A 21314-nucleotide genomic window follows, 5' to 3' on the forward strand; every position below is an offset into this window, starting at 1 on the left:
GAAGTGCCTGGGTATGAGAAGAGGTGGCAGGGACTAGAGCATTCGGAGCCAGGAGGCAGGGGTGTGGTGGCGTGGAGGCACCCAGCTGAGGAGTTCCCTTCAAGGGAGAACTTGCTGCAAGTTCAGTGAGCGGACAGCCTCCAGCTGTGGTGCCTTTGGCTCTTCCCAGCTCTCCAGCCAGGGACTGAGTGTGACGGTGGCATGGGCTCACAGTCCACAGGCAGTCCTTGTGCTAGAGTTCTGCACTGAGCGGCCTAGGACTTCCTCAGGTCTGCACTGTAGGCTGGCGCTCTTCCTGACCTCCTTGCATGGCTGTGAGACCAGCTTTGTGGTCTGAAGCCTTTCCCTGCTGGCTCCTGCCCCACTCCCCCCTTGTCCACAGTGTACCCCCAAAGCATCTCTTGCACTTGGACTCTCTCTGAATCTCTGCTTCCCAGAGGACACAACCAATATTGGGGTCTCAGTTTTCACCTCTATTCTCCCTCCTGGGCATACTTGCTTCACTCTATTGTGACCTTAGTTTTCCCATATGGAAATGCTTTAGTCCATGGAACAGTTTGGATGCATCTGGAAATTAGTCTTCTGAAGAACACTGTCTATTCCCAGCCAGCTCCCGGCGAGAGTGTTGAGTCTTAGGTGGCCACTCTTGTGTCCTCTGTGGGGTCTCCACATTCTTCCTTTGGGACACACATGGACACTCATTTTAACACATGCTGAAAAAGAAAGTGGTATCTGAGTATAGAATAACAACAGAAAAAGAAGCACAGTGCCACGTGACCTGAGAGCTAGTGGGGGGTGTGGGGTGTGATGGAGGAGGGGCCGACATGTCCTCCCCAGCTGGCCAGGGACACATCCCAGTGGTAGTGCTGATTATGCAGAATCCTCAGGTGGACAGAACAACTCTAGGTAAAGGGTGGGCAGGAGCTTCTAGGTCTGAGGGTGCCCCTGGCAGAGTTGGAGCCCAAGGAGCAGGAGGAGGTGAGTGACTGCCCCAGTGATCTGAGTCTGCATATCTTTTACAGAAAGGAAGGCAGAGGAAGTCACAGCCACTGGACCCTGGCGAGGCCTCCAAGGACACGGACAGTTCGGCAGGGAGGCGGGGCAGTGCAGGCAGAAGGCATGGGCGCTGGCGGGGCCGTGCTGAGAGTCCAGGTGTGCCCGTGGCCAAGGTGGTATGGGCAGTAACCAGCCGGCAGAGAGCCAGCCGGCGGGTCCCACCTGCCCCACCCCCGGAAGCCCCAGGCCGCCAGAACCTGAGCGGGGCAGCAGCTGGGGAAGCACTGGTAGGGGCAGCTGGCTTCCCACCACACGGAGATACAGGGAGCGTGGAGGGAGCCCCCCAGCCCACCGACAACGGCTTCACCCCTAAGTGCGAGATTGTGGGCAAGGACGCGCTATCTGCACTGGCCCGGGCCAGCACCAAGCAGTGCCAGCAGGAGATTGCCAACGTGGTGTGCCTGCACCAGGCTGGGAGCCTCATGCCCAAGGCTGTGCCCCGGCACTGCCAGCTGGCTGGTGAGGGACAGGGGCATTCCAGTCCTTCCTGGGCACGGGTGGGGAGGTGGCATGTCCCAGATCCTCACCCCCATTTCTTAGAGGAAAAAAGAACTCAGAGGGGCCCACCTCCCTGCCCAACTTTCCGTTAAATGTACTAAGTGGCAGAGGCAGAGCTGGGACCCAGCAGGTTGGGCTCCAAGGCCAGACTTCTTCCTTTGGCAGGCAGGCAGCCTCCTCTTCCCATCTCAGTCCCACCTGGTGACCTGGGGTGGGCCTCACCCATTCCCCTGTTCTCTGTTCTCAGGGAAGGTGAGCCCTGGCATCCAGTGGGACGAGATCCGAGCCCAGCAATCCATGGATGGTCCCCCAGTACGAATCGCCTACATGCTGGTGGTTCATGGCCGTGCCATCCGCCAGCTGAAGCGGCTCCTCAAGGCCGTCTACCACAAGCAGCATTTCTTTTATATCCATGTGGACAAGGTACTGCGGTGGAGGGAGGCCAGGGGGGTCTGGAGTGAGTGGAGCAGAAACTCAGAAGGTCACAGACAGGGTCTTTCACCTGGCTTAGATAGCCTAGAGAAAGGGAAACTAAGGCCCATAATGGGGGAGCAGCAGCGCAAGATTGCACAGCTGGTTAGGAGCTGGAGCCCTGCCCTGTTCTTTCTCCATTCCTTGTCACTTGTACTCTGTCCCAGAGTGGGGGTGGGGGGTTGTGGTGTTGGGGGCCCTGCTGCATCTGCATTGCCTCTCCCCGCAGCGCTCCAACTACCTGCACCGCGAGGTGGTGGAGCTGGCTCAGCAGTATGATAACATACGGGTGACACCCTGGCGCATGGTCACCATCTGGGGGGGGGCCAGCCTCCTGAGAATGTATCTGCGGAGCATGCAGGACCTGCTGGAGGTGCCTGGCTGGGCCTGGGACTTCTTCATCAACCTCAGTGCCACCGACTACCCAACCAGGTGTGGGGATGGGGCTCTGAACCCTCTGGATGGGAAGAGGGCCCATGTGGGCACTCAGGATTGAAGGGCCCTGATGGATTCTTTCCCCAACCCCTAGCCCCATTCTGGGATCTGCACAGCCCAGACATGGCCCCCGTGGCCACAGCCATGTTTTAGGGGAGGGGTTGGTGAAAGATGATCTGAGGACTGAGAATGATGAGAGATGAGGAGGAGGAGGAGCCAGAGGTCTGTACCTGGGCTGCTGGGTCAAACAGCAAGGGGTAGAGGAAGAATGGGGTCTTCCTCAGGGGCTCAGGTGCCCACGACCCCACGGCATCAGCCAGGGGTGGGGCACATGGCCAGACAGCTCCCTGTGAGAAAGGAAGGGCCAAGGGGTGAAGGTAAAGAGTGCTGGAGGGAGTCTGCTCTGGGCAGTGCCTGAGCAACTGCCCTCACACCGCTACGTACCCTCATTCCCTCGCCAGGACCAATGAGGAGCTGGTGGCATTCCTATCCAGGAACCGGGATAAGAACTTCCTCAAGTCACATGGCCGGGACAACTCCAGGTCAGGGGGTGGGGAAGGAAGCCCTGACCCTGGGGTCTTGTCACAACCCCTCCTGCACAGTGGGGCTCAGTGGCCCCAGCCTGTGTTATAGAACCTCCAAACCAATCACAGACTGAGGAGTGCTGTCTGCCGGGTGGATGAGAGAGCTTGGACCCCCGCTCTGCAGGACCCTCAGCCACAGCCCTTCTGCCACCCACAGGTTCATCAAGAAACAGGGCTTGGACCGGCTCTTCCATGAGTGTGACTCGCACATGTGGCGTCTGGGTGAGCGGCAGATCCCAGCAGGCATCGTGGTGGATGGCGGCTCCGACTGGTTTGTGTTGACACGCAGTTTCGTGGAGTATGTGGTGTACACAGATGACCCACTTGTGGCCCAGCTACGTCAGTTCTATACATACACACTGCTCCCGGCCGAGGTGGGTGACTGGGCAGGCATGAAGGCCAGGAAGGGCACAGGTTGGGCTGCCCTTGGCTCACCCTCCCCATCCCCTGCCTCTTGCAGTCCTTCTTCCACACGGTGCTGGAGAACAGCCCAGCCTGTGAGAGCCTGGTGGACAACAACCTGCGAGTCACCAACTGGAACCGCAAGCTGGGCTGCAAGTGCCAGTACAAACACATTGTGGACTGGTGTGGCTGCTCCCCGAATGACTTCAAGCCGCAGGACTTCCTCCGCCTGCAGGTGCTTGCCCGTGGCCCCAAGAGGCTACTCCTTGCTAGGCCTTCACCCCAGCTTTTCACCACGAGCTTTCCAGGGTCAGAAAGGCAGGATGGGGGCCGGCCCGTGGCTCACTCTGGAGAGTGTGGTGCTGATAACACCAAGGCCATGGGTTTGGATCCCATATAGGGATGGCCGGTTTGCTCACTGGCTGAGCGTGGTGCTGACAACACCAAGTCAAGGGTTAAGATCCCCTTACCGGTCATCTTCTAAAAAAAAAAAAAAAAAGAAAGAAAGGCAGGGGGAGCTGGTTAGAGAATCTGGGGGGCCTCCACTGGAGCAGCCCTCAAGAGTCTGGGGCTATAACAGTAGCAGGCAAAGCCCTGGGAGGCGGCTCTCTAGGCAGTGCTGAGAGGCACTGGTCCTTGCTCTGCTCCCTGGAACCTCCAGAGCCCCTCACCCTCCTTGCTTTTCCTGCTCCAGCAAGTCTCCAGACCTACCTTCTTCGCCCGGAAGTTCGAGTCAACTGTAAACCAGGAAGTACTGGAAATCTTGGACTTCCACCTGTATGGCAGCTACCCACCTGGCACGCCAGCCCTTAAGGCCTACTGGGAGAACACCTATGACATGGCTGATGGCCCCAGTGGGCTCAGTGACGTCATGCTCACAGCTTATACCGCCTTTGCCCGCCTCGGCCTGCACCATGCTGCCACTGCCGCACCCCTGCTGGCCACCCCACTCTGCAGGTGAGACCCCCTTCTGACATATAGCAGGCCCTCAGGGTATGGTGCCCTATGGGGAGACCACTAAGAAAGAGACAGCCCCTGCCCACAGTGAGTCCCCAATCTAAGGTAGGGAAAAATGCAAACACAAAAAAGAAGGCAAGAGCCAGGCACATAGGTGCTGTGGGGAGTGAGATTTGGGGCAAAGGAAGTGCCTGGGGATGGGCCTCCCCAGAGCCCCCACCCTGGGACTCCAGGCTGAGATGGGTGTGCTGATGGCATCTCCCTTTCTCCCTGCTGGAACCTTCTTAGGTTTGAGCCCAGGGGCTTGCCGTCCAGTGTGCACCTGTATTTCTATGACGACCATTTCCAGGGCTACCTGGTGACGCAGGCGGTGCAGTCCTCAGCCCAGGGGTCGGCAGAGACGCTTGAGATGTGGCTGATGCCCCAGGGGTCGCTGAAGCTGTTGGGGCACAGTGACCAGGCCAGCCGGCTCCAGAGTTTGGAGGTGGGACAGGTCCTCCCCCTTGCTTTCTCCTGAACCCCAGCAAGACTCAGGGTAGTGGGAAGAGAGGGACAGTTGCCAAGGGAGGGGTAAGGACTCGGCTAGGCCTTTATGGACTAGGTTCACCAGCTCTTTCCCAGTAATGGAAGTCTTGGTGATGCCTCCATGCAGGCACGCCTGTGTCACCCCTGCATGCGCATATGCAGTACACAAAGGACATGCAGTGGGTGGCGAGGGAATTGTCAGTTCCACTACAATGCCAGCCCAGTCTTCTAAACCACAGAAATCTCTTCTAGAGGGACTTGGACATTCCCATTGGGCCATAAGGTTGAGCTTTTGGTGACACCTCAGCCTCTTTCCGAGAGGTTCTGGTGTCATGTAGAAATGGTCTCTGGGCAGAGCTTTGAAACTGATCTCTGTCTTACTGTCCCCATCACTGCAGAGTAGTTGAGAATGGAAACCTAGCATGAATCTCAGAGCTAGGAGAAATATTAGATCTCCTAGAGTGACCCCTTCATTTTGCAGATGGGGAAACTGAGGCCCAGAAAGACAGTGACTGGCTTGAGATTACACAGTGAGAGGCAGCATCAGAGCAGCGAGAGGGATCTTTCCCCCAGGCTCCTGCCCAGCTGCCTCCCTCCCTACAGGTTGGCACCGAGTGGGACCCCAAAGAGCGTCTTTTCCGGAACTTTGGGGGGTTGCTGGGGCCACTGGACGAGCCTGTGGCCATGCAACGCTGGGCCCGGGGCCCCAACCTCACAGCCACCGTGGTCTGGATTGATCCAACCTACATGGTGGCCACGTCTTATGACATCACGATAGATGCAGAGACTGAGGTCACGCAATACAAGCCCCCACTAAGCCGGCCCCTGCGGCCAGGGGCCTGGACTGTTCGACTGCTTCAGTTCTGGGAACCCCTGGGTGAGACCCGCTTCCTTGTGCTGCCCTTGACCTTCAACCGCAAACTACCTCTCAGGAAAGGTAAGGATCTAGTTCCCAAATGATGCTCAGAAGCCAGACAGACTAGGATTTGCAGGGGAAGGAGGAAGGCTGGGGCCTTGATGTTTTTAGCATGCCAGTATCCTACACTGCAGGATGGTAGAAAGGGAAGCTTTAGAGTCAGGCACCTTGGGTTTGGAACAAGCTCTGACACTAAATTGGGCTTTTATCCTTGGAAATTACTTGGCCTTCCTGAGCCTCCGTCTTATCACATGTAAAGAAGGAGTAGTACAACTACCAGAGACTGCCTCGGCGCATGGAACACAAATCCACTCAAACTAGCTCAAGCGAAAAAGGGAAAGTTGTTGGAAGAATGCAGGGCTCTCCCCGACAGAACCCAGGAAACATCTCAGGGCCTACCAGGAACTGGAGGTGCTTTCTCTGTCTCTCTGGGGCCATCTTGTCCCTTGTCCTGTCCTATCTCTGTACATTGGCCTCAGGCTCTGGCTCCGTTTGCTTCTCCATACATGGCCTCTCAGTGCAACAGAGATTAACCAGGACGTCTTGGTCCTCAAGCTCCACAGTCTTGGGACAGCAAATCTCATCAGCCGTCCCAGTCTACTGTGTGACTGGATAGGCAGGGTCACATAGTCCTCCACCCACTTGGCTGAGGCTAAGGAAGCAGACTCTGAACAGAGGCATAGGTTGGGCTGGTTCCTGCAAGGGAAGGGCTTAACACAAGAAGCTACCGCTTCTTTTAGAATTATTGGGATGAGTATGTGGCAAAAATGGCTGGTATGCAGTAAGTGCTCAATAGGTAGATGTTTCCTTCACCCACCAAATCCTATCACAAGAAGGTGGGTAAGAGCAGGGGTAGCCCCAAGGAGGAGAGGGTGCTGGTGGGGCTGTGGCAGATCAGGGCCAGCAAGCTGCGTCCCCTGCGCTCCAGGAACTCACAGTCTGGTGGAGGAGATGGGGAAGAATGGAGGCAAGCTTCACAGCAGGTGGGTACTGGGGCTGAGTCTTGGGGACAAAGACAGAGAAGGGTGATATAAGCTGAGCAAATAAAGTTGGCAGGTGTCTGTGCATGAGGAAGACAAGGTGAAGGGGGAGTAGGTGCTGGGGGTGGCAGGAAGGAAGGCTGGCGAGGCAAGCAGGGCCACAGCAGGAGGGCCTGAGTGCAGGCTTCTGAGGACTCCGGGAGCCACTGATGATGGTTGAGAAGGGCTGTGGATAACACGAACCAGACTGTTACCAGAAAGTAACCTTAGCTCCCGAAGTGCCTTGAACCCACTGTTTTACTTAATGCTAAGATTGCTGCCTTGGTTTTTATAAACCTAACAATTTTACAGGCACAGAAAGTTCCTTGGATTAGCCCAAGGTCACTCAGCAAGATGTGACTCGGCAGTAGAGTTGGGACTCCTGGGGTCTGGCCTCCTTGGAATCTGTTGGGTGGGGTGTGCTTACTGCCTGCTCTGCACCCCCAGATGATGCCAGCTGGCTGCACGCGGGGCCACCCCACAATGAGTACATGGAGCAGAGTTTCCAGGGCCTGAGTGGGATCCTAAACCTGCCTCAGCCAGAGCCTGCGGAGGAGGCCGCCCGGCGGCACACGGAGCTCACAGGCCCCGCACTTGAGTCCTGGACAGATGGGGAACTGAGTGGCTTCTGGTCTGTGGCCGGACTGTGTGCCATGGGCCCCTCTGCCTGCCCCTCCCTGGATCCCTGCAGACTGACCAGTTGGAGCTCTCTGTCCCCTGACCCCAAATCAGAGCTGGGGCCCATCAAAGCAGATGGGCGACTCAGGTAGCAGGACCCCAGCCAGCACCCCCGGAGAACCCGGGTAATTGCACCTTACAGACAGTGGAGAGGCGTCCCTCCCATAGGCAACAACCAGAGGTCCAAGCAGTACACCCATTTCAGCCATCAAGGACCTGCATAGACAGCAGGAAAGGTGGACGCAGTATGAACTGCCTATGGCTCTGCCAGGGACCAGAGGGCTGGCGGGAACATGAGGAGAAGGGCTCCAGCATTCCGTGCCTGGCTCTTCCTCATCTTCCCCTCTAGTTTGTACTTTTTTTTTTTTTTTTAATTTAAAAAGGAAAATGGGTGGTGGTGGGAGAAACTAGCAACAAAAGATGTGCAATAGGACTCAGAGTAGCCCCAGGAGTGGGCCATGGCTGTGGGCAGCAGGGGCCTGCTGAGCCATCTGCTATTGGCTCTGGATGAGGCCGGGCCTGGCTCACTCTCCAGGGCCTGGTCCCCCAGCCTGGGCCTGTGGTGCTCACAGCTGAGGTTCTGCAGGGATGCAAGTGCCCTACCAGGCTCTGAGGCCACAACAGGTAATTTGGGGGGCACTGCAGAGCTGGGCTCTTGCGGGACAGCCTCTCTTGTAGACAGGGGACCTTAGAAGAGGGGTAGGGCTGGCTCTAGGGCTTTTCAGCATACTCTGCCCCTTGATGGGAAAGGGAGAGCATCAGGTCCTGCTGCAACCAATGCAGTTTCCCAGGTACACCCTGGAGGGGTGAGCCCTCATGAGCAGCATGGGAAGATGATTCCATCAGGGCTCTCAGAAGAACCTGAAGTAGCATTGGGCCTGAAGCTCAGTGTGAAGTCTGAAATATGCAACAGAAGAAATATATCTCTATCTCTCTAAGCTTAGCCTGTGTGTTTTTCCTCCTGGGTTTTGGGGAGCTATCACTGTTCAGTGGGCCTTCTTCTCCTAGAAGTATTAGCTGGTACTTTGGTAGCCTCAAAAAGGTAAAGGTTTCATTCCCCCAGGGTGGGAACAGTTTAGAATCCATCCAAGAGCAAGAAGGGACACAACCCATTTAATGCAACCCCCTCTTTTTCTGAGGGGTAAACAGGCCCAGAGAGGCTTGAGGACTTCCTCATTGCCACCCAGCAGGCCAGCAGGATTCATTGAGAGCCCTGACTTAGCATTCCCACCCCACCACCAGGCCAGATCATGGCAAATGCTGCTTCTCTGTCTTTAGTGTCACCTGGCCCCATCCTAGAAGCCCTGATTGTTCTTGCTTCCTGCCCACCCTTGCCCTATGGGGCACCCTCCAGAACAGAGGCAATCCCAACCATGACCCTAGGACCTGGGAAGTTCGTTGAAAAGTTTGTCCATCCTCCCTCCCTTTCTCAAGCCCCCTCCAACTCTCTTCCCATTAGCAAGGGCTCAATATCAGCCCTTCACACCACACAGTGTGGGAGCTAACCTCTAAAACCACCCTGTCAGCCAGCCACACCTGTTGGAGCAACCAGCTTGGGGGACAAAGGGCTCAATTCCTGCCCGGGAGGCCGCATGTCAAGTTCTCCTAGTTGCCAGGCGAGGGCGTTCCTACCAGTAACAGCACTGGGTTTTTGTTTAGCCACTTGTGCTGACTTGGCATGCAGTATCTCACTTAGCCCTCACAACCCTTGGAGGCAGGCACTTTTATCTTCATTTAGCAGATTAGGAAACTGAGGCTTAGAGCTGTGAAATGACAAGCCCAAAGTCATAGCTAGTCTTAGATGGTGGCAGCACTTTCAGGGAGAGGCAGGAGGCCTGCAGAGTCACTCTCAGTTCTCCATTCGGCTCTCATGAGGGCCTGGCTGGACAGGTAACATGGAAGGCGCTAACAGCAAGAACTCAAAGGAAATGGTGTTTGGGTTCAGGTTAAATGATCATTTTTCTGGCTCCTATCTTAGTGAGGATCTGAAGCTGTACTCTGGTTTTCTAAAAGGTTGCGTGCTTTGTTTCCCAACACCAACTTTAAGGTCAATAATTAGAAAAATGAACAACTGGCTTCAGCATATTAGGCACAGATAGTAAACATCACAACATTTAGACTCTGCTGCATGGGCTGGCTGGTTAGGTAACTTAGCTAGAGAGTGTTGCTGATAATACCAAGGTCAAGGGTTCAGATCCCCTTACCAGCCAGCTACCAAAAACAAAACCATAGACTCTGCTGGTCAAGAGCTTGCAAACCAGCCTGCAGGTTTTATCCAGGCTGTGGACATGCCACATTAGGCTACCACAACAGTTTTCAAAGTATTATTTCTATAACTTAGGTAGGACATGCACTGTTTCATCCCCTGCCATTCTCCATCCTGTTACACCAGATCCTAGTTACACACTACTGTCACCTGTTGTAAACATTGAGTTTGCTGTCTTTTTTTTCTTTTTCTATTTATTAACTCCAGTGACACGAGCTGAGTTTGCATTCTTAGTCCAGTAGGTCATGATCCTGACTAAAGAGTCTGATTTAATTGGTCTTGGGTGGCAACCCAGCAATGGTGCATTTTAAAGCTCCCCAGTGGGGCCGAGCCTGTGGCGCACTCGGGAGAGTGCGGCGCTGGGAGCGCGGCGGCCCTCCAGCCGCGGGTTCGGATCCTATATAGGGATGACCGGTGCGCTCACAGCGCTCACTGGCTGAGCGCGGTGCGGACGGTCTCAAAAAGGACCAAAAAAAAAAAAAAGCTCCCCGGTGATTCTGAGAACGAGGGAAGTCTTGCTCCACTTTTGCTGCTCTGGCGGGCTTATCTCGGCCCCAGTGAGTTAGAAGTACTGCAAGACCCAGGACCAGGCTCCAGAACTCCTCCTGACAGGTTCAGAGGGCAGACTTGCGGTTGGACGCCCTCCTCTTCTGTCCTCTCCCCTGTGCAGGTCTCTGAGGCAAGTGTGTGAAGAGCTTTTCTGCCTGAATCCCTGGCAGACAGAGTTCCCCACCACAATCTTTCTGTAGAGTTAGTTCAGCCTGGAGGCTTGAATTTTTTGAGGCTTCCTTGAAATCCTCCCCTGGCTGGGACCCTGAGGTCAAGATCAGGATTCTGGCCAGGCGGGATGTGGACAGGGGGCGGGGAGTAGACTCAAGCAGGCTGGGCCCCCGGTGCTGCACTATAATTGCTTTAGAGAAAGGAGGAGAGCCTGGGCAGAGGCTTTTGTGTTTTGTGGCCCGCGTGCCTGGTTTCCAGAGCAACCATGGACACCACAGTTCCATTAGAGGTGGAAGCCAAAACCAAAGGACAGCCAATTGGCACCCAGAGCCCAGTTACCTGAGCCAATGGGAAGTGGAGGTGTGCAGAGTCAGGCAGGGCTGGATCTGGGACTTACAACTGCAGAGATCTGGGTGAGTTGGAGCTGTCCTGGATGGCTGTCAGTTTCAGAAGCCAAGACTGTTCCCACAAATCCCTCCCTCTGAAGGTTGTAGAAAGACCCTCTTGGCGGCCAGGCATGCAGAGGGGAGTGCCATCTACAGGACACTAGGTCACAGCATGGTATTGTCCAGGACAAGCAGGGGCAGCAGAGGCTGAGAACCTGGAGAGCTGCTCCCAGCTCTAAATGAAGTTGTTCCTCTGGGCCTGGGTTCCTGGCTGGGGTGTAGCACCTGGGGGAGAGTTAGCCTTGTGGCCCTGTGGCCCTGCTGGCCACCCTTAAGGCTGGTGCCTTGGCACCCCCGCCACTGCTTCTCTGTGTGCGGAGATCACCATGGACAACAGCCTCCTAGCCATAGTTGTGGCCACTGGTGAGTACCTACTGCCATTCCAAGTCCCAGGGTTGGAGCAGAGGTACCCTTGGCCCCTCAACCATAGGCCAGAAGCCCAGCCTCTTCATCTGGAGGGTCCCCTGCAGCAACATCCTTCCCCATGCCACTCAGGTTTTCTCTGACTCCGCCTCATCTGACCTGGCTGCCAGATCATGAGAATGAGCTAGTGGCCAGAAAGGAATGGAATCTTTTTACCCCCAAATGCCTTTCAGAAATGCTGAGGGTCTGAGCTTTGTACCTTGGACTTGGAGGAGAGGACGACAGGGATGGGGAAAGGGACTTGGGGGACAGGAAAGGATCTGGGCTCTGCTCTCTTGCACATGACGCTGAGCTTCAGCTTGAGTCATCCTTCATGATCCCCAGGATTGCTCCCCTCCCTACTTCAGCACCATGGGACACCCTGCTGAGGTCCATCCAGTGGAAAGAAGCCAAGAGTCCCAGGGGATGCAGGTGAGGGAGGATCCTTTGGGCTGCCAACTGGGAGTGGGGGATAGGTGTGTGCTGGGGTACTGAAGCCAAACAAGAGGGCTATGTGGTTAGGGGGACTAAAAAGAACACAGGGGAGGGGAAGGATGGGATGAAGCCTAGAGAGGCTTCATGGAGGGGAGAAGTGTGGTACCCCCTGATCGTAGGCTCACTCTGGGGAACAGGATGCAGACAGAAGCTGAATAATGCTGGTGCATGCCTCCCCGGCTCCTTCAGCTTTTCCTAGTCACAGGACTATCCCCAGGCAAGTGAGGTATTCTGTGTGGAGCTGCCCAGGAGCCACCAGCTGCCCCTGTGGCAGCCAGCTCACTTGCCCAGCTACGAGGGTTTGAAAGAAGGATGGCAGCAGCAGATTCACCAGCTGACTGCACAGCGCTTCGGGCTCTGGGCCTTCAGAGAGGTTGTTCAGCCCTCCCAGCCTTGGATGCCCTGGAGAACTGAGCTTTTTACATATTTTTACTTTTTCACACACAATGCCCAATTACAGCCCCTTGAGTCAGGCCAAGGACAGGGCCACTAGTGGAGAACCCCAGGATTTGGCTGGAGGCCCCACTTCACCGCTTTGTATAGAGAGGACAGCAGACCCCAGCCCAAGGAGGTCTACTCTGCACTCAGGATGGGCTCCTGAAGAGGGATTTCCACAGAGGAAATGGCTCTAGGGTTCAACTTGTTTCCAAGTTGAAGAGGGGAGAGGAAAAACAGAAAGCACCAGTCCAAAGAATAGAGAGGACAGCAGACCCCAGCCCAAGGAGGTCTACTCTGCACTCAGGATGGGCTCCTGAAGAGGGATTTCCACAGAGGAAATGGCTCTTGGGTTCAACTTGTTTCCAAGTTGAAGAGGGGAGAGGAAAAACAGAAAGCACCAGTCCAAAGAAAGGGCATGTGTGTACATGGGGAGGACAAGGGAATGGGTAATGCCTTTGTTCTCCCGTCCCTCCAGCGGCCACCACACTATGAGGAAGCCCTATGGTCACTGCCTGCACCACTACCCAACCAAGGCTCTGCTCACCCATCCCAGGGAGCAGCCATGTACCCTGCTCAGGAAAATGCCACTGTGTAGGAGGTAGCACCCACCTGTCCTGGCCCTCCCATTTCTCCAGGGGACTAGAAGGGACAGTGCTGAGCCATGTGGCAACAGCCCCCACCAACTTCCCCGCCTAAGAAATAGCCCGGGTGAGTCTTGGTACATGAGGCCCCCACATAGAGAGATGCCAAAGTGAATCCCCACAAACTCCAGGCCACCTTTGCCAGGATCTGCAGGTGGGGCATCTAGGGTCATGCCCTGAGAAAACAAAGTGACAGGTTCAAGGCAGAACTCTAGAATTGGGAGGTTTCTCTGCCCTTAATCCCTGGAGCCCCTGCCTTCAGGGCAGAGAAAAATCCTTAGAAGGAAGCCACCAAACTCTACAAGCCCCTTTCTGGGGCTGTAGCCAACACCACCTACCTCCAACAGCCAGGAACGACCATCCTCCTCACTTGAGATGCCCTTCCTGGCCTCCCCACTCAAAGGCAAGCCTCTGAAGGTCTTGTCTGGGATGACAATGAAGGCCTGCCCCCAGCCCACCCTAGGCCCTCACTGAGTATTCCTGAAGCCAGGTTATTTGCTCCTGTTTATGGTTTGAGATAAATCAAGAACCAGGAAAGAAAGTGGACTTGGTGTGTCTAGCTCTTTGGGCAGGCGGGAAGAAGCCATTTGTCGCCTGCTCTGTCTAGCCATTGGAAGGATCTTGGTATTCCAGGGCAGACAGGCCTGATCAAGCCTCTCAGGAGGATCTCCTGCCATCCCACAAGCTTCCTCTCAGCCCTGGACAGGTGGAGGCAGAGAGGGGTCTACTGTGTGGCTACCTGTGGGGCTGCAGCCCCAGCTGTCTTAGCACATGGTTCCAGGAGAGGAGCATGACCGTGTTCTTCACCTACTGGCTCCCCCCACTCCTCTTCCCAGGACCCAGCCCCTGGACTTTTATGGGATCCAAGAGAGGAAACAGCAGTCACACCCTCAAGTACAAGCTCTCCTCTTCCTTACCCTCCGGGGGATGGTGCCAAAGCAATCCCCTCGAAACAAAGTCCCCTCTTCTCATTTCCTCACTCTGGTAGGCCTCTTTCCTGCTTTGATGTTCACCTTTGGTGTGCACTAGAGAACATGAGTAAGGGTCAACAAATCAGGAAACAGCTCCATCCAGGTTTGTTCCCGAACAGCAGAGACTCATGATTCCAGCTAACTTTATTTTTGGTCCCAGGTCAGATATCCCTAAGGGTTTCCCAGCAGTCACTTCACAGAATCTCCTGCAGAGTCACCATCAAGCAGACCTCTTCCTTGGGAGGCCTTGTCATCACTCCAACCCTTGACTTCTGGTATCACCCACTCCTGTCACCTGGGATCCAGTCTCTGTCCAATGGCCTCAAGCAGGACTTCAAAGCATGGCTACCAGTTTAAAGGTGCCCACAGGCTTGGCAGGAACCACGTGGACAAAAGTCTTGTAGAGCACAGCACCCCTGGGCAGCCTGGTGACCAGATCCACAGCCTCCAGGTCCTTGGGATTGGGCACATAGACCTCCTTAGTGTAGTGGACTGTCCCCTCCTCCAGAGCGTACAGGCACTTCCGCTTCCCCAGCCCCACCTGCAACACATAGACCTGGTCAGCTGCATGGAAAGCCAGGTGGTCCATCCCATGGCTTCAGGACAGACTTCTCACACGGATTCAGGCCCTAGGGCTGAAGGAGAGGGTTCGGAGAGCTCCATCTCAGGTTCCCTTTCCCACTGCTTGGCCATTCCTTGCCTTCTGCTTCCTAACTAACTCTTTAACAGAGGAGGGAAAAGAAAACTCCAACAGCCAATTCTGGTCACTGCTCAGTCCCAGAGAGCTGACAGCTGGAGTCATGTCTATGCAGCTGGTCAGAAGCTGGACAGATCCCAAAACCAGGCCCAGGAAGATACCCCAAATCATTGCCCCTGGGAGCCTGCTTCACTTAGACTTAAAAAGAGTTGTCATATTAAATCCTAGTGTGATGTACATTTTCATTTATATAGTAACCTATAGAGTTTAGGCTCCATGGAAAGTATAGACCAAAGCTATATGAATGCATATGCTAATAAAATAATAATAATAGTGACATCAGTTAATACTTATTATATAGTGCTTACTATGCAAGCCCTTTCATATACATTAACTCATTTAATCCTCACCTTGTGAAATAGGTATGAATTCCCACCCCATTTTTCAGATGAGAAATATGAAGCAGAGAGGTTAAATAAACTGTGTGTTATATATACAGTTTTTAAACTGTATATATTTTAGTTTATTTCTTTTAGAACTTCAGATTGGATGTGTGGTGATTTTTACCCAGGCAGCCCAGCACTATTCTATGTGTCTCTGATTAAAAAATGAGCTCTGGAGGAAGGATGCCTGGTTCAAATCGCAGCACTACTACTTACTACTGTGTGATCTTGGGCAAATTACTTAACTGTGTCTCAGTTTTTTCATCTGCAAAATGGGGAAAATATTAAGTACTTCATAGGGTCATCTTGAGGATTAAATGAGTTAACAATCATAAAGAGCTCAGAATACAGAGTAGCTTGACATGTAAGCTTTTATTGTTGTTGTTACTTTTGCAAGTTCCAAGAGTTAACACAGCCACACAACCAATGTCTTAAGCTCTAAAAGATAAAACTACTACATATATAATCAATTCATATACAAATTAACATCTTTGAAATAAATATAGGTTATTTTCAGCATTTCTGTGTCTACTAAAATTACAAAAAATGGGGGGGGTATTGATTACAAAGGAAACTAACATTTAAAATAATGTGAAAAGTATAGTATAGTTCTGTCTTAACAAAAAACTGTCCTACCTCATAAAGTAATCCCAACTTGCTGAAACAAAAATCCCTGCCTGATGTGCACATAATTTCTGGCACACACACATTGAATTCTATTTTATTAAATTCAAGCTGTCTTTCAACCATCTAATAATAAGTTTATGCAAAAAAAGAATTCTTAGAAAGAATGAAAAATAAATAAATTGAAATTAGATTCCCAAGAGTCAAAAAGTTTCTAAAATCACTAGGTATCTCATCCTTCAAGAACGGATAGTTAGAAAGGAAAACTAAGAACATCATGCTAAAGCTATACCACAGCCAAACAGCAATTTGGGAGTTAGGCAGACCTGGTTTAAATCCCAGCTGTCCCTTGGGCCCCACCACTCTCTTGAGTCTCTGGCACTTCACCTGTAAAATGGAGATGACACCCACCTCACGGGGATGTGGTAAGGATGAAATGAGATAATGCAGGCATAGGCATCAGCACCATGCTTGGTAAGCACCCAATAAACACAACTGTAATTACTGTGCTTAGAGACATAGAGAGGCAGTCCTAAAAAAGAAAAAAGGGGGAACACAGAGCAACTCACATGTGCACCTGGGTGCCAGCGGAAATGGCGCTGAGTCCCAAGGATATTGCCAGCATGAACATAGTGACCTAGAAGAGAAGTCCACAAGTGTGCTGACTCTGGCCCCAGTGATCGGGGCAACACAGCAAATAGCTAAGAAAACATGACAGCCCAAACGCTGCACACCAACTTCTAAGCCTGCCCCTGGCCAAAACCAACTCCCAACCTGGTCCCCCATGCAGCAGCCTCTTTTCTCTAGTTGCATGGCTCAGGTCCACACCTCCCCACTCCTCCTTAGGACCAAACACCCCTCCTCGGGTCTTATCTGCCCTTTTAATCTGGAGCCAAATGCTACGGTGAGCTAAGCAGAGTACACAGGGCCAGACACTTGCATGGTTTTCCAGTTCTCCTAAGGAACACCAGGGGCAGCAGGGTAGGATGCACCTGGGAAATGGAAGCCAAGGCATGTCCTCACCTTCCATTTTCTTGATGCCATAGTGTTTGCCTGGTGACCTGCCACCGAGGTTTTTGGAGCTGCCACCTGACTTCTTGGATGCATATCTGAGGGCAAGAACAGTACCCTGAGGGGGGCTCAGCAGGGCTGTAACTACAGAGAAAACAAACATGTTCAGACAGAGAGGCTCCCAATCAGACTCTCTTTCTCTGCCTCAGTGGCCCATTGGCTAAGCTGAGTGGCAGGGGAAACAAGAAAGATGTGTGAGGGGAGCAGAAATGCCACCTGGGTATGTTGGTTTTCAGGGAATACCTGGAAGTCCTTGGTCGTCTCCCATGCCAAGGGACAATTCATTCTTTGTATTGTCCAGTGTGTAAGCACTGCATGGAGGGTGCGGGGGGAGGGTCAGAAGGGGAGTAAAGCAGTGAAATATAAATGGGAAAAAAAATCAACATCATGTGCTCTGGGTCCTGACACATTGGATTCTGCTGAGGAGAAACACACACCACAGAAACAGAAGAAGCCAGCAAAAGCACACCATGAGCTGCCTGCTTCAGAGCCTCACTCACCCTCACGCTCCATGGAAGGACCAAGCCACAGACAGAGAGCCCAGCTACAGAACACTCAGAGAAAGTTCTGCTTCAGCCTTGCCCACCACTTTCTTAGCTATTCACTCATCCACCACACACCGGATACTTGTAAATAAAAAGGGCAGCTGGTCTTAGGGTGGCTCCCACAGGATCCTAGCCATCTCAGGCTGGATGCTTTCTTCCCAGAACATCAAGGAAGAGGTTCAACCAAGACTGGCACAATGCCCTTGTTAATCTGATATCTCCATACTCATTCCTAAGTGCTCAATGACATTTTTTTTTTGGAGGCTGGTCTATATGAGGATCCAAACCCTTGACGCTGGTGTTATCAACACTGTGCTCTAACCAACTATGCTAATCAGCCAGTTCCCACTGACAGTGTTTATTTTAAAAAGGAAAGTTAACTAAAATTCATACTAACTAGGATGGAAGCCCCTTGATATATGACAGCCTAGGGCTGGCAGTCCTTGCTTTCAGTTCTCCAGACACAGAATGGTTTAAGGACCACACCAGAGTCTTTAGAGAAGCCTTGAGCATCTCTGGAGCCTATAAGTTCAGAGTTCCCAAAGCCTAAGTTTCTGACATTTTCATGAGAACAGAGACTTTGCTGGGGCAAAGGACCAGAGATAAGGACTTAGAGAGACAAAATGTTAAATGCCCACCACCAGGATCTACCTACCTTTAAACATCTATTCATCCATTCACTCATTCACTCACTCATTAAGTTCAGGAATGGGGCTTTTGCTTTGCCTGCATCATCTCATTCACAAATCTTTGCCCTTCACCCTACTCCCCATCCTCCTTCTTGAAGTAAAATGGTGCCACCATCTATCCAGTTGCTCAAGCAGAAACCAAAGAGTCATTCCAAATTCTCTTTGCTCACCTCACATACCCAGTTCACCAGCAAGCTCTGTGGATTCTATCTCCAAAACAGATCTCAAATCCATTAATTTCCCTCCAAGTTCACTGCCACCACTAACATCTTGGCTAAATCATCTCTTGTCAGGGCTACCATTACAGCTTCCCATCTGGTTTCACTTCCATTCCTACCTACCCCCTTTTAATTTACATAAGAACATGGGGCCGGCCCGTGGCTCACTTGGGAGAGTGTGGTGCTAATAACACCAAGGCCACGGGTTTGGATCCTATAAAGGGATGGCCAGTTAGCTCACTGGGTGAGCGTGGTGCTGACAACACCAAGTCAAGGGTTAAGATCCCCTTACCGGTCACCTTTAAAGAAAAAAAAAATGTACATAAGAACAGTTTGCTTCTCAACATGTAAAATTGAATCAAGTCACTCTCCTGCCCCTCACTACATACAGGGATAGAACTCCTGTCATCCTTTGGTCTTAACTTAGATTATTTTCTTGTATAGAGCATACAAAATAGAAGCACTTGAGCTAAAAAACAAAATGGAGTCAGTCATGCTAAGGAAACTGAAACTAGTATAAACAACTTGTTTTGAACCAAGCTGATAACCAGACACATGGCACTGATAAACTTGGTAAGATGTCAGCCAACAGACACATGCCAATGATAAACCAGACAGGTGGTACAGACAGGAGGTGTAAAAAGGGTATAAAATCCCAAGCCTGGGGCTGGCCCCGCGGCTCACTCGGGAGAGTGCGGCACTGATAGTGCTGAGGCCGTGGGTTTGGATCCTATATAGGGATGGCCTGTGCACTCACTGGCTGAGTGTGGTGCAGATGACACCAAGCCAACAGTTACGATCCCCTTACTGGTCAAAACAAAAACGAAAACAAAAAAACCCCAAGCCTGTTCTTATTTGTGGGAGCTAGAAATAAATAAATAAATACACAAACAAATTGGGGGGGGGGGAAGAAGACATAACAATCACAATTCCTTGAAGATGTTAGGACAAGTGAACAGCTATGATGTTGATGGGTGGGAGGCGGACGGGGGAAGGGAGGAATTGGTAAAGGGACGCGAAAATCAACTACACTGTACATTGATAAAATAAAAACAAAATAAACCTCAAGCCTTTGCTCAGTTGAATGTGGAACGTCTGGCTGAGAGTTAGTCTTGTTCCCGACCTCTCAAATTGGCATCTGTTGCCAAAGACTGCCAGAATGACCCTCAAACTGAGACTTCCTTGCAAGAAGCTGACCATCCTGGCGAGACTGGACATCCAACACTGACTGGTCTCTCTGCACATCAGCCAGTTCGTTAACCCAGACTCTTGATTTCTATCTCCCTCTATATACCCTCACTTAATTGTATCGTTATTAGTATTTTGAATAAGAAGTGAATGCAGTGGTGTATAGCCTGAGCCTATGTGCTTGTGGCCCTATCGAGTGACTGGTTAGTACCTAGGGAATTGCTCCCTACAAGAACTCTGTAGTAGCCCATGACTGATATTAATGATCCTTGCATTAGTAGGAGTCTGACATTGTGGAAAGACACAAAGGTGTTGGCCTTGGTTCCCTGCCACCTCCGTGGGCTCATGACATTTCTCCTCAGAGGATTTCCCTGACCATACAATCCATACACACACTCATTTTTTATTTCTTCACAGCACTTGCACAATTTAAAACCATTTTACTTATGTGTGTTTATTTATTAGCTTATCCACTAGGAAGAACCGTCCAGGGGTGACAGACCACGTCTTCAAGTTTTCTGCTGACATTCCGAACACCTGTGACAGTGTGTGGCACAAAGCAAGATCTCAATCTGCTGAATGAGTAGATTAACTTTCTGAGCTTCAATGTGCCAATGTTTCTAACCCTTGTCACAGATCAAAGGGATCCACACAAATCCAAAAAGGGGAAGCGATGTACCCACGTCCCCAACCCCCGAGGAAGCCTGCTGTGCTCCTGAGGCAATGGAAGGACGCGTGCTACTTAAACACCCGCCCCTCCCGGCTCCGCCCAGGATGTCACGTGACCAGCAGCAGCATTTCCCCCCCCCCCAAACTTAGCGTGCCCCGCACACTTGCCCCCGCAACCAGGGCCCGCCTCGGGGCCGGTTTCCACCTCCCAGCCTCCCTGCTTGTTCTCCACTCTGCCTCCACCCCTCGCCCTGCAAAGGCTACGGCGTCCCGTTACCGACTGCCCGCGTCCTCAAGGCCAGCACTGCAGACGCCATGTTCGCCTCACACCCGCTTCCGGTCTCGGAACCTTCTGCTTCCGCTACCGGGAGATCTATTTCCAGGTCCCGTGTGGCGGTTCAAAGGGTGACGCGAGAAGCTGCAGGTGAGCGTTCTGGGTCACCGCCCGGCCGGCTGGTCACGGCTTCCCTCGTAGACAGCGCTCCGCAGGGGCGTGGTGGCAGGACATCCCGGGGCTCTGCAGTGGGCCGCCGGCCTGAGAGACGTGGAGCGTGCCCGGCAGGGGCCCGTTTGTCATGCTCCCTCTTTTTGCAGGAGTCAACCGAGGCCCAGCGAGGGGACAGGGATGAGGCCCCCTCCCTAGTCATTTACCATACTTTACTGAGACAGACGATGGTGTGCCAGATACTGTACTAAGTGCGGTATATGCGTTATTTCTTTTCTTTTCTTTTTTTTTTAATTGTCTTTTTTTGAGACCGGCCGCACCGCGCTCAGCCAGTGAGCGCACCGGTCATCCCTATATAGGATCCGAACCCGTGGCGGGAGTGCGCTCCCAGCGCCGCACCCTCCCGAGTGCGCCACGGGCTCGGCCCTGCATTATTTTTTTAAATTTAATTCTTACAGTCGTATAAAATTGGTATCGTTATCCCTGTTTTACTATAAAAGAAACTGAGGTCCAGGAAGTTTACATGGTTCAGCCAGGGTCACACCCACAGTGTTAGTTGTTTAAAGAATGAGTCTTGCGCACGACCCAGCAATGCCACTTCTAGATATATACTCAAGAGAATTAAAAACATGCCCACACAAAAACTTATATATGAATGTTCATAGCAGCGTTATGCATAATAGCCAAAAAGTGGAAGCAAACCAAAGGTCCATGAAGCGATGAATGGGTAAACAAAATGTAGCGTATCCATACAATGGAATATTATTCTACCATAAAAAGGAATGAAGTACTGATACATGCTACA

General features: G+C 52.4%; 3 protein-coding genes across 5 annotated transcripts in view; 2 read left to right on the forward strand and 1 right to left on the reverse strand.

The window, feature by feature from the left end:
* Window positions 1-1026: 1026 nt before the first annotated feature.
* On the forward strand, window positions 1027-8484 carry XYLT2 (xylosyltransferase II). The gene is made up of 10 exons (XM_008585729.1): window positions 1027-1515; window positions 1802-1977; window positions 2255-2457; window positions 2922-3002; window positions 3202-3418; window positions 3505-3681; window positions 4141-4403; window positions 4692-4887; window positions 5532-5865; window positions 7311-8484. Exons 1-10 carry the CDS (start codon window positions 1479-1481, stop codon window positions 7631-7633), a joined length of 2007 nt encoding a protein of 668 aa, XP_008583951.1. The 5' UTR covers window positions 1027-1478; the 3' UTR covers window positions 7634-8484.
* Window positions 8485-14024: 5540 nt separating this feature from the next.
* Window positions 14025-20409, reverse strand: MRPL27 (mitochondrial ribosomal protein L27). The gene is made up of 4 exons (XM_008585730.1): window positions 20342-20409; window positions 16708-16839; window positions 16254-16321; window positions 14025-14461 (listed from the first exon to the last, which is right to left on the reverse strand). The coding sequence occupies exons 1-4, from the start codon at window positions 20379-20381 to the stop codon at window positions 14255-14257; spliced, it is 447 nt and encodes a 148-aa protein (XP_008583952.1). The 5' UTR covers window positions 20382-20409; the 3' UTR covers window positions 14025-14254.
* Window positions 20410-20431: 22 nt separating this feature from the next.
* The window catches only part of EME1 (essential meiotic structure-specific endonuclease 1), an 8577-nt gene continuing 7694 nt past the window's right edge, over window positions 20432-21314 (forward strand). For 2 of the 3 annotated variants that reach the window (XM_008585731.1, XM_008585733.1), the window contains exon 1: window positions 20442-20488. The gene's annotated coding sequence lies outside the window, so the exon portion shown is untranslated. Of the gene's footprint in view, window positions 20489-21314 lie in introns of all 3 variants that reach the window. The other variant, XM_008585732.1, reaches the window with a different exon arrangement.

Source organism: Galeopterus variegatus, unplaced genomic scaffold, assembly GCF_000696425.1.
Source record: "Galeopterus variegatus unplaced genomic scaffold, G_variegatus-3.0.2 Scaffold3687, whole genome shotgun sequence".
NCBI lineage: Eukaryota > Metazoa > Chordata > Mammalia > Dermoptera > Cynocephalidae > Galeopterus > Galeopterus variegatus.

Coding starts and splice junctions, on each gene's coding strand:
- MRPL27 (XM_008585730.1), bottom strand. CDS start 20,381: ATGGCGTCTGCAGTGCTGGCCTTGAGGACGCGGGCAGTCG. Junction 16,840..20,341: donor CTTGAGGACGCGGGCAGTCG/GTAACGGGACGC, acceptor TTTTCTCTGTAG/TTACAGCCCTGCTGAGCCCC. Junction 14,462..16,253: donor GCTGGCACCCAGGTGCACAT/GTGAGTTGCTCT, acceptor TATGTGTTGCAG/GTGGGGCTGGGGAAGCGGAA.
- XYLT2 (XM_008585729.1), top strand. CDS start 1,479: ATGCCCAAGGCTGTGCCCCGGCACTGCCAGCTGGCTG. Junction 4,404..4,691: donor CTGGCCACCCCACTCTGCAG/GTGAGACCCCCT, acceptor GAACCTTCTTAG/GTTTGAGCCCAGGGGCTTGC. Junction 4,888..5,531: donor GCCGGCTCCAGAGTTTGGAG/GTGGGACAGGTC, acceptor CCCTCCCTACAG/GTTGGCACCGAGTGGGACCC.